This window comes from Propithecus coquereli, unplaced genomic scaffold (genome assembly GCF_000956105.1).
Source record: "Propithecus coquereli isolate 6110/MARCELLA unplaced genomic scaffold, Pcoq_1.0 Scaffold18, whole genome shotgun sequence".
Lineage (NCBI taxonomy): Eukaryota > Metazoa > Chordata > Mammalia > Primates > Indriidae > Propithecus > Propithecus coquereli.
Genome location: NW_012142745.1, coordinates 3,514,153 through 3,525,604, shown reverse-complemented (window position 1 = coordinate 3,525,604; position 11,452 = coordinate 3,514,153). Strand labels below are relative to the sequence as shown.

General features: G+C 46.1%; 1 protein-coding gene across 1 annotated transcript in view; it reads left to right on the top strand.

Annotated features, from left to right (window-relative positions):
* Positions 1-8,544: 8,544 nt before the first annotated feature.
* EPHA4 (EPH receptor A4) overlaps positions 8,545-11,452 on the top strand; it is a 143,381-nt gene continuing 140,473 nt past the window's right edge. Inside the window, exon 1 of the mRNA XM_012642583.1 lies at positions 8,545-8,635. Within this exon, the coding sequence (XP_012498037.1) occupies positions 8,545-8,635 (91 nt within the window). The remainder of the gene's footprint in view (positions 8,636-11,452) is intronic.

Here is an 11,452-nt window from a genome sequence, read left to right as displayed (position 1 = left end):
AAAAAAGAGTCACAAAATTACTTTTTTGGTAATTATTAGCCTTGCACTTAACAGGTTGAAGGTACTGGTGAATCCCACATTTGCCAAACATTCCCCATGGATTTGCCAAGCATCTGTGTTAACATCCCAAATAAGCTCCACGGTTATAAAGTTATTTGCTCAGGTTTATTGGCTACACTCTTGCTTTTGAACAACTGCTGCTGCTGCCTCTCGCCTGGCTAGATGAGAAACCCAATTGTTATAAGGGACACTGCTTCTAGACAGACAGCAAAACACATAATTTATATAGGAAGATAAACTGTAACATTCGAATTTATATCACTCATAATTTTTACTCTTATACCTTCTTATCTCCAATAAGACAAAAATAGAAACCACTAGAAAAGTAAAACTTGAGTATTGCTAATGTAAAAAGTAAATTTTAATGCATTATCATCTTACAACATATTAAATATTTTGGGTGGCAAGTACCTTAATTAAAACAGACACAAATATATTTCATTTATAGCAACAAGGTAAAAATTCGTCTGTTTATTTTTAGAGAATATCGGGGTTCCTGGTGGTTTTAGTGTAAACTTGTAACATTTTCTTTAAAGATCCTGTAACTTAGCTGATGAGGAATGTGGAGTCAAATTTAAGAGACTCTGTAATCAGAATGCAGATAACACTAAATAAAAACAAAATAATTAAAATAAGGCCTATGTCTCAATTCAGGCTCTTTTTCTAGAGATCAAGACCTAATCTGTGTTACTGACCTATCTGACTTTTCAGGGAAGTAATACAAAAGAAATGTCTTAATAGTGTGGCTGCTTATTATAGGATGCAGCCTCCTTTCAATATTAAGACATTACGTTATACAGGGTGAAATCTGTGCAAAGTAATAAGCAGAACATTCCTTCAGCTCCTCTACAATTAGCAAAAACAAATGTTTCCAAGTAATTTTAGGAAGAGATGTTAATACTTACAGGTCAGCTAAGAGTCAGTCAATCCAAGAAAGGGAAAGTTAGACACATCTGATCACTCACATACTAGGAGAGAAGCTGGGATTATTCTTGGGCTGCAAACTCCCTTGCTTTATTCTTTGCCTCAACAAGTCTTGGAATGCTTGACTTCACAGGGTGATTTTACATGACATTGGTGCTGGGCTGCAGATGTGGGGGTTTGGTCTATGTGCTTGCATTTTTGCGTGTATTCGAGAAAGCAGTTTCTGAAAAAAGCTGTGCATCAAAACCCTCCTACCAGTATTCTCCCACCCCCGGCTTTCGAAGAATTCGTTGTGTTCCCCCCTCCTTTTTCCATCTAAATGTGGTGCGGGGCCTCAGGAGGCGGTGGCACACAAAGCTTCCATCCAAGGCTGTCACTTGACTGACAGCGAAAAGGTTGCGGGAAAATGGCCAGCTGTGTGTAGGTGGACGTGGAAAAAGCAGAGGACGGAGCAGATTAAATCAGAATACAGCAAGAGGAAGCTTCCAAATCACAGACCTTTCCCCTTCAAGCTAACCATGGGAAGTATTTAAGTATAAGAGCTTTAAAGCCAGCTAATCTTTTTCTTAATATCAGTCAGGTTTTTAAAACAAGTACCCAAGTTTATAAATAGATGGCTATCCATATAACACATAAATATATAGTCAAGTGGCAAAAGAAGTGTATTGCTAGGAAAAACTAGAAGACGGAAGACCCAAAGCATCCTGAATATCCTCATCACCTTTGCAGTTCACTGCGATTTTTACTTTTGCAGTGATTTCTGCATTGCAAATTTAGTCCAATGAGTAACTTAACCAGGGTGACCTGCTAAACAGTACGGACACAACTAGGCATTTATCAAAGTATTTTGAATTGCAACAATCTGAGTGAAAACTATACAAGTTTCAGATGAGAAAATAATGAGACACACAGAGGAAATGGGGCCCAGCTCTACTGAGCAGCAGTAAACTGACCATTTAATGGAACAGACTTGATTAATTTCCTGCCGATGTTAAATTACCTCTGATAGGTGTCTAATGTAATATAAATAGGCAGGTTGAAGTTGTAGCAATGGGACCTTATTCTTAAAGTTAATATATGTTGGAGGCCCTCTCATAATCACCTGTGCACATTTTAGTTCAAATTTTTTTTAATTCAGAGCAATAGGAAATGAAGGTGATATAGACATCAAAGGTGGTTACATACATGTTATCCCACGTGTTAATCCCGAATGTCAAAGTCAAGCATTAAATTCCAGGAGATAAATCCTGTAATTTTAATAATGTACAAATATTTTATACCAGAAGGATTTATCCCAAACTGGGACAACTCAGCCTCCAATTCAGCTAGAGATGGTTAAAGGTATTCTTCTTAAAGGCTAATTTTATATAGAGCCATAAATTTAAACGATAAATAGCGTAGAAGTATCATTCTCTGCATTGTAAGCCTAATTTTTAACTCCTTCATTGCCCAGCAAAAGAAAAACCTAGAGTGCATATACATATAGAGTTGAATACAAAGAAAAAACAAATGGTTGAATTGATATTTTACATGCCAGTTTGAGTCAAATGATCCGTTACTAACTGAATTTCTTTTTACCTTCCTACTTCAAATAACACATTGTTTGCCTGAATTAAGCCAGTTTATTTGTGCAGATATAGTCAAGGTCTAAGAGAAAGTGATTCCACATATCACTAAGTTTAACAGGGCTGCTTAGTACATTTTAAAGTTGTATGACAAATGTTTGTTTATAGACTCCCGAGCTAACACTTATTTTACATAAATTCTTCTTTGTTCTTAAATATAGTATTCCTAGAAAGTCCCCAAGTAACGCCAATTTTAACCAAACCATATTTATGAATCTCATTTTTGTATTTCTTTATTTAGGGAGTTTATTTATAGTCAATTGATTTTAATAAGGTTTCATTAATTTACAGTGAAGCCAAATACTATATAATTTAAGGAAAAGCTTATCCTATGTCCACTGGAGTTTGACTTAGTTTCCTCTTTAGTCCATTTGAATAAATGGTCAAAAGTCATAATCTTTTGTAGGAAAAGGCTTTTTTTATTTACTAACTGGCAGAAATAGTTAGGTTAAAGACATAAAATATATGTATAATTTCAAAAGCAACATTTCCTCTACAAGTACCCTTATAAAATTCCATTATTGAAAGAAGCATTTAAAGGATTTGTGTTGTACATAAAGAAATACATTTTCTGTCATTTTAGACATCTTTAGAATATTCAAAGATCTTTTGAAATTACAAAATAAATGTTTGGAACATAAGTGCTCTGCAAATGCTTTAGACTATGATGGGAGAAGGAAAAGTTAGGTTTCCAAACTTACATTCTCATTATGCAGTAAATCATAAAATTATGTTCATGGTCATATTATTTTCTCACAACATTTCGTTTTAATCGCACACTGTTTTTCAGAAGGCTGTTGCAGTACTTGTATAAATTGGTGCTGCTCTGACCAGGTAGTTATTTTTCTCTTAAAAGTGGCTAAAAACATTGTCCTAGATTTATTTTATTCACATATATATTATCATCAGTTTTTCATCCTAAAACAACTATAATTTCAAAAGCTCTTTTGATAACCATAAATTTATCTAGATATTAAATATTAAAGTATTTAATAGCTAAAATATATAATAGCTGTGGCTTATAGCTTTATGTTAGCATTTTGAGTTAGAATGAATGCACCTTATTTCATAGCTGTGGTATTGAAAGTAAAAAGCATTTTACGCTTCTTTTGGGGCCTGGCTGTCATGCCTAAAAAATAAAATAGTTCTGATGTTTAACTCATCTTCCCAATGCAGCCAAAACCAGATTCAAATGATCTCTAATTTCTCCTCCAGAAAGATGCATTGTCTCTGCAAAATATTCCTTACAGGGATACAGAGATGTTGCAGGACTGCACTGAACATCTTGGCACGTGTCAACGCTCTCTCTCCCCTTCTCCCTCAGGCCCCAGGACATGCCAAGATTCCTGCTGGTTTCTGCCTGGCTCCCACATCCCCACGTATTGGGCATCATGCATGGTCAGGGCTGAGAAGAAACCTGTAACGTTTTCAACATGTGGTGTTTGGTACATAGTAGGCATTTGAAAAATGTTCATTAATACTGAATTACATTCAAAGATGGCACTGAACAAAAAACTTTTCAGAAAAAGTCTTGCCCCCTTAAGAACTGCAATCTTCCTGTAGGCCCCTTTCCGCCTCTGTCACTTGGAAGGGTTCTGGCTTTGTCTTGCTCTCTCGCCTTCCTGATCCACCAAAACCTGAGCTCTGTGGCCATTTCTCCCACTCTGGTGTAAAGGGCTCATAAGAGTCCAGCTTCTTATTTGCATAAGAAACAGCATGAAAGCCTTGACATCAAAGGATACAATCTTCAACTGGGTTTCCTGGAGGCTTCAGGGAGCCCACCAAATGTTGTGTCAGGTCACTATATTAAGAGGGTAGCTTGTGGTAGGAGCATTTTCTAACAAAGGTGGAAATTTCCTTGGGTGGAGCTTTGGTGATTTGTTATCACTTGCTTGTGGGACTTTCGATTCCTCACATCTTGTTTCACTTATTTTTGAAACTATTTATTTGAAGACAGGTACAATCTTTAGGTTCAAATCCAGTTGAATCATCTAGGAATATAAGAGTTGGATGTAAGCTGTCATAAATCAACAATGAAAGAAAGGGAGAATTTAGAATTATGACCCTTCCTCACTCCAGGAGTTGATAAAATAAAGCTTTCTCTTCTTACAGAGCACAAAAGGTGAATCACAGTGCTTGGTTTCCTTGTGCAAGGGATAATTCAAGCCAAATAAATGATTTATCCTTTAATTATGTTAATAGTTATTAATTACATATTATTTGAGGGGAATAACAGCTGTCTACCACATGCCAGATACCATATTGTGAGCTCTACAAGATTCATTCGCTATTTAGAAGAATCATATTATGTTAACTTGCTATAATTTATAGGTTAGAAAACCATATCCCAGAGAGCCTAAGTAACTTACTCAGAGACACACAACTAGCAAAAGGCCAGCTAAAATATTAAACCGTGGTTGTCTGAGTTGAAAACCCTGGTTCTGGAAGAGACAGGGAGTCACCGGAGCATTATGGACATGCTCCATTTTATTGATAAAAAGACTGATGTCCAAGGTAGTCCAGGAAAACTAGCTAGAAAATCTGCCATAGTATCTAGAAAAAAGGAGAGTGGATTCATCTTCTCATTCTCACCTTCTCCCTAGTCTTCCACCCTCTTTATCATTGTTCATTTGTGCACAGGTCAAAGGCCCCTTTCTCATTGCTTTGGTGAAACTGGCCCTCCGCTTAGAGGTGGAAACCCTGGGATGCTTGGTGCTATTTAAAAATGTGTTCTACAGATTGGAAATACCTTTGAAATTCAATCTTAATTCAACTCAGGATTTACAATGTACTTTGTAGCCCAAGTCTTAGTGGTAAGCGCTGTACAAAAATAGTATACCAATGTTTTCAAATTATTTATTATAATTACTATTTTCGTTAAGCTTATAAGCATTTGTATTTTGACATACTGCATTCAAAGTAACCCCGAATTCTTACAGCAGTGAGGGACTTGTTTTACTCCAGAGTCGAGCTATTTTATTTTAAAAGCTGTTGATTTTAGGTACTTTTTGAAAGTATGGTATGCTATTGTATCCTTCTGACTCCACTGATTTATTGTGAACATTCCCAGACATTTGAAAATTCCAGGGTATTTTCTGACAATGTTTTGGGGTGGGGTGGGGTTCTGCACTGATGGTGGGTGGACCAGGGCCACCATGTTTTTTTAGAATTTTTTGCCCAATTCTTAGAAGGACTGGTGTCTGTTAGGTTACAACAGTTTTCCTGTAGGTAATCACAATGGATAGAGGCATTTTCAGCAGCTCATTGCTGATCTACAGCCCAGAAAAGCTTTACAGAGGAAGTTATAGTTCAGTTTTTCCGAGTTAGCATTTCCTGCTTCTTGGTTCTGCTGTTTATTGGGCTGCTTTGGGGCCCGAAACGAAAAATAGGAAGAAAAAAGGGGAAGTCGGGGAATGTACTCTAGCAAATGATGCCTTGTTCTCAGGCAACTGTGTCTGGAAAGACTTTGTTTAATATTCAGTGTGCATATGCTAGGGAAAAAATGGTACACATCTTAGAAATTTTATTGTTTTTAACAATGCCGGCAGTCAGTTTCCCATTTCAACCACAGATACAAGCAAAACTCAAGCTCCTGCAGAGCGGCAACCAGCATCTATTGTTTAAAATGGTTTTAAAAAGAATTCGATTGCTCTTTTCTCTTTTGAATCTGTGTGCCAAATGACAGGGACCGATATTCATCTTCTTTTACTGTAAAACTCAGAAAGACACATGAAAGAACCTAGAAATGCATTTCTTAAAGGGACTTAGTGCAGTTATTTTAAATAATTTATACACACACACACATATATATCCCCTGAGTGCACACCGTCCCCCCTTTTTACTTGAGTAAAATCAGTAGCTACAATAACTGAAATCCACTCCTTAGGACGGTGACATTTCAGCGGGTCTTTCACCTAGAAACCGAAATGCCCAGAGCGGCACAAGCTGTCCCTCTGGGCCACCAACTCACACAGCCGCTCGCCCAGAGCGCTCGTCTTCTGTGAAAGTGAAAGCTGCCCATGTTATTAGCCCGGGGCTGAGTTTGCATAAGAAACCAAATGCAGCCCTCGGGCCAAGGGGGAAACGCGCTCTGCTGCGGAGGCCAATGCCCTGAAACCGCGGCCAGGGACTCGCGATCTCCTCTCTCCCCCACGCCGTCCTACACCCTGCAGCTACCCAAGCAAGCCCTCCCTCGAACATTGACTGCAACGAGTTTCTCCTTGAAACGTTTTCCGGGTCCATCTTTCGCAATCCAGCTGGCGAGAGGCTCTACAGACTTCCGAGACCTCTGAATTGCCGCCCGCTACCACCCGGCAGGAGAGGCCCTCGTGCGCGGGACCTGGGCGGGTGGATAAAAAGATTGCCCCCGACACGTACCATCCCTCGGCCGGGCGGTCGGTCGCGGTCTTTGTCCGCGCGTCCTTCCTCGGGGCCGCGCACTCCCGCATCTGGCCGGCAGGTGGCGCAGTTGGTTCACGATGAGCCACTGCCCGGGCTGGCCAGGCGCTTCCACCTCCCCGCGGTCGCCCTGCCACTGGGATCCAGGCTCGCGAGGAAAACCCGGCCCTGTCCTCCAGGGAGCCAGAGGAGGGGAAGTCTGAGAGCAGGCAGGGAGGCTTCGTCACTAAGAATCCGAGCACCGAGTCGCTTTGGGGACCGGTTCCCCGGACGCCGGCTGAGCAGCCGTCGCTGGGCAGCGCTCAGGTGGCTGCGCCCGTGGCCGGGGCATCTGGGAACAGACCGCGGCGAGATGGTGCCAGCACCCCGAGAGGTCGTCAGTGACAACCTCGGGGCCGGGGCAGGGGCAGCCGCGCGGGTTTCTGCGGGTCCTGCCGCTCACCGTCGACTCCGGGGGCCGGGAGGCTGTCCCGACCGGCGGAGGGAAGCGGTCGGAGCGCACGGCTGCGGCAGTTGCTCTGGGCAGGTCCGAGTCCCCGTGTGCGTGGTCTGTGCGGCTGCGGGTCCCGCACTCACACTTAAACCCTCCGCCCCTACCTCCCGCGGCCCGGAATCGCTAGGCTGGTTCCAGAGATCCCCCGTCTGTCCCCCGGAGAACGCACAGTCGGTTCCCTGCGGCCGGGCTGTCTCGGGCGCCTTGCGAGCGGCTGGAGTCCCGTCCTGGGCCCGCGCAGGGCGCGCAAGGCGACCGGGCCAGCGGGGGCTGTCTCGTTGCTAGAAAGTCATTTGTTCAGTCTCTGGAGGCCTGAGCCCTGCTGCGGACTGGACGTTGGGGACCGAGTAAGTCCCCGCTCTCCAGGCGGCTGGGGAGCCGGGGAAGAAACGAGTGATCGAGCCACGAAACTCCCCGCAAAGAGCGATTCGGACCGAGGAGCGCCGTAAAGGCACAGCCGGGCACGGCAGCAGCGGGTGGCGGTGGCAGTCAGTGTGCAGCCCCGGCCCGGCCGCGCGGGACGCAACACGTCGGCCCCCGGAGAGGAGCGACAGCAGAGGGGCAGGTCAACTTTACACTTATTTTATTTCAATAAAAGAGCCTTTCCCTCCATCTCGAACCTCCCGTGTGTGTAGGGGGGAGGTTGCCAACCTTTTCTCCCGCTCCCCCCAGTCAATTCACAGCCTTTCGAAGCTCCCTTTGCCGTCCAGGGGCTCGACCCTGAGGTGACGCGGGGGACCCAGCCGGCCTCCTCCCGCGGGCGGGGACGGGGGACCCGCAGCCCTCGCCCCCTTCCAGCTCCGGGAGACCGCGCGCCCCGCGGAGCCCGGAGGGGGCAGGACCTGGGGGCGGGCTCTGCGCGGTGGAGGCGGGGCCGCGGTTACCCTGTCTGCGCCGCCATTGGCCGCAGGCCCCGGACTGACGGGCCTACGTCACGGGCCGGGCCCACCCCCTTGGCAATGTCTTCAGCCTGCTGCACTCCTAACTTAAGCATTTATTCCACTGGGATAGAAGCGGCAGGAGCAGCGCTGGCACCAGCGAACCATGGCTGGGATTTTCTATTTCGTCCTCTTTTCGTTTCTTTTTGGGATTTGTGAAGCTGTCACTGGTTCCAGGGTGTACCCCGCAAATGAAGGTAGGAGTCGGGTGGCCTTTTTGCGGTCGAGGTCAGAGCAGGGACGATCCGTGGGCGAATGGTCCACTGGAGCGCGAGGCCGGCTGGTGTTGGGGGGAGCCCGGAGCGAGCCGTGCGTCCCGACTCCAGAGAAGGGGGCCGCGGCGAGGGGATCCGCGAAGGGGAGGCGGGGAGCGACCGGGCGGCTTGCCCCGAGGCGGTGACCCAAGCAAGCGGGTCTACCCAAGTTTGTAACGAAAGGCCAAAGTTTATCTGCATCCGCCTGTGAGGCCCGCTCGAGGCTCCCCAAGGGGATGCACTGGAGCCAACACGAGGATTTAAAAAAAAAAGAAAATTCGTGAACCACGTCCTTCCCCCGACCAGTCCCGGGCGACGGGGAAACGCAAGCCTGGGGCGGAGTGAGGGTTTGGTGCTCCTGTGTTTTAGCGAAAGCCTTCCGAGCTCTGGTTTCTGCAAAGTTTCCCGAGCTTTGCGCTTCCGGGGACCCGGCTGCCGGGCCTCGGCAGCGCAGCGGTCGTGGCGCCTCTCTCTGGGGGCCAGTGACCTGATTTCTAGCACCCAGCGTCAGACACCTTTCTCCTCACCGAGCTCCGCGCCCCGGGGCTGTGACTGTGGTCTAATGGGGCCCCGACCTCCTCGGATCACCTTGCAGACCTGGGGAACCCGCCGGCAAGTTGAACGTAGTCGAGTTCTCGCTTTTCGCCCCAGAATTGTACACTGGGCTAGTTTGGAGGGAACGTGCAGGATTGACCCGACCCGTCTGGGTGCGCAGTTTTCTGTGCGTCTATTCGGACATGCTGGGAGGATTATATGAGCCTGTGTGTCTATATGTGTATATGTGGAGAGAGCGAGAAGAACATAGAGTTTGAGAAGAGCACACACAGACGCTGTGTGTGTGCGCGTGTGTGCGCGTATATCTGTGTGTGTGTGTGCGCGCGCGCGCGAAAATGCGTGCATGTAGGTGCGCGAGTGCCTGCTTGGAAACGGACGCGGATAATTGCGTGTCCGTCAGCAAGTGTCCTGAATGTGTGCGCGTGTGTTCCAGCTTATGTTCATGTTCCAGCCTGTGTGCATTTAGCCTTGTATCCATCTCTCCGATTCTTACCCCCTTCCTACATCCATCCATCCATCCATCCATCCATCCGTCTATTCCTCTATCCATACATTTATCCATCCATCTATCCGTCCATCCATCCGTCCATCCATCCATCTATCCATCCATCTATCCAGTCATCCATCGCTCCATCTCTCCAGGTATTCGTCCATTCATCCTTGTGTAATCTATCATTTTCCCTGTTCCGAAGGAGGGAGCCAAAAACCAACTTAGCCTTGGCTGGGCAGCCGGTACCCAGAACTCTCCAGACGGAGGCTCGGAGAGATTCATATACCTGCCCACAGACACTGCTTAGGAGGGAGGAAAGGGGCGCTGCGCTCTCTCGCGCTCTCCATCTCCCCCTCTCCTTCCGACGTGGCTTCTGTTGCCATCTGGGCAGCCCGTCGCCCCTCCGTCCCTAGGGTCATTCCCTTCAGCGGAATCGTGGATCCTGCGTTCTCCTGGCTGCTTCGCACACTTGTTAGGCCGTCTCCTGAGACCTCTCTCGCCCCAGACGTAGAGACTGTTTTCTTTATTTTTACCTCTTTTTTGCTTTTTCTTTTGGAAGCAAAACTTGGGAGCCCCAGACAAAAAGCGCTGAAGGAGCTTTAGGCTAATGTTAAAAGAAGGGGGTGTCTATCCCCCTCCCCGACCCCACCTCCCCCTTAAAAATTAATTCATTTTGTTGCTTTTTATTCCCATCACGTTTCCTTTTCTCCCTTTTACCCTCCCTTTCTACTCCCTCCCTTTTTTTGTAAATTGGGTCTTATTGTTCCCTTTGTGTCCCTAATCCACCTTACATAAATCCAAATGGATGTAGCTGGCTTTTCTCTAGGGACCGAGAAGAGAGAATGGGTGGGGGCGGCGGGGTGGGGGGCGGTCCAGGCGGGAGCTACCCGGGGAACGCTCTACATTTTAAAATAATTAACAGACCCCAGGAATTCAGGATCTTCAGGAAAACCAGCGGAAAGGGACTGATTTTTAGCTCCATTGATTTAGGGGTGTAATGAGAGGGGAGGTGGGCAAAATTCAGGATCCGGGGGTAAGATTGAGAGTTGGGGTGCGCAACAGCAAGGATGCAGGCTTCCCATTCCCACCCCTCCCCCCACACTAAGAGCCAGCCTCCCTGATCAAATTAATAACCCAGCGGTTCCTTTGAGATGGCCCTTTGGACCCCCGGGCCTGCAGATCTCGGTGGGAAAGACAATGTGGAGAGGTTTCGAATGCATTGCGTCCCTTTCAATGTCGTCTGTACCTAGCACAGTTCCAGGCTAAGTTGGGTATGGCAGCTCTGTAGACTCCCTCTCCCTTCCCCCTAAGCTTTGACGCACAGTCTTAGGTGAAGCACAAGCACACTAAATCCATTAGGCAGCACTCCATGCCTAAAATTCAAACCAGTGATTTCCACAGGGCGGAGGAGAGTCCTGGGAAAGAGAGAATACTTTAGTGCATTTGCATTCTAATTCTACACCTCTGGTGTTATTATTCCTTTCTGAAACGTTGATATTTAAAAAAGCAGTGGATACCATATATAGAGATTATTTATTTGGTGGTGGAAAGGGAAAAAATGTTAAGGGAGAGAGTCTTTTTGTGACCCTTTGGATACTCTCCGATAGGAGTTAGAATTCACTTGTGGCTCTGTCACCATGATGAGTTATGTGGTCATCTGAAACTTGCAAAAACAAATAATTCTAGTAGATACCAGACAGAGATGAATGCAACTT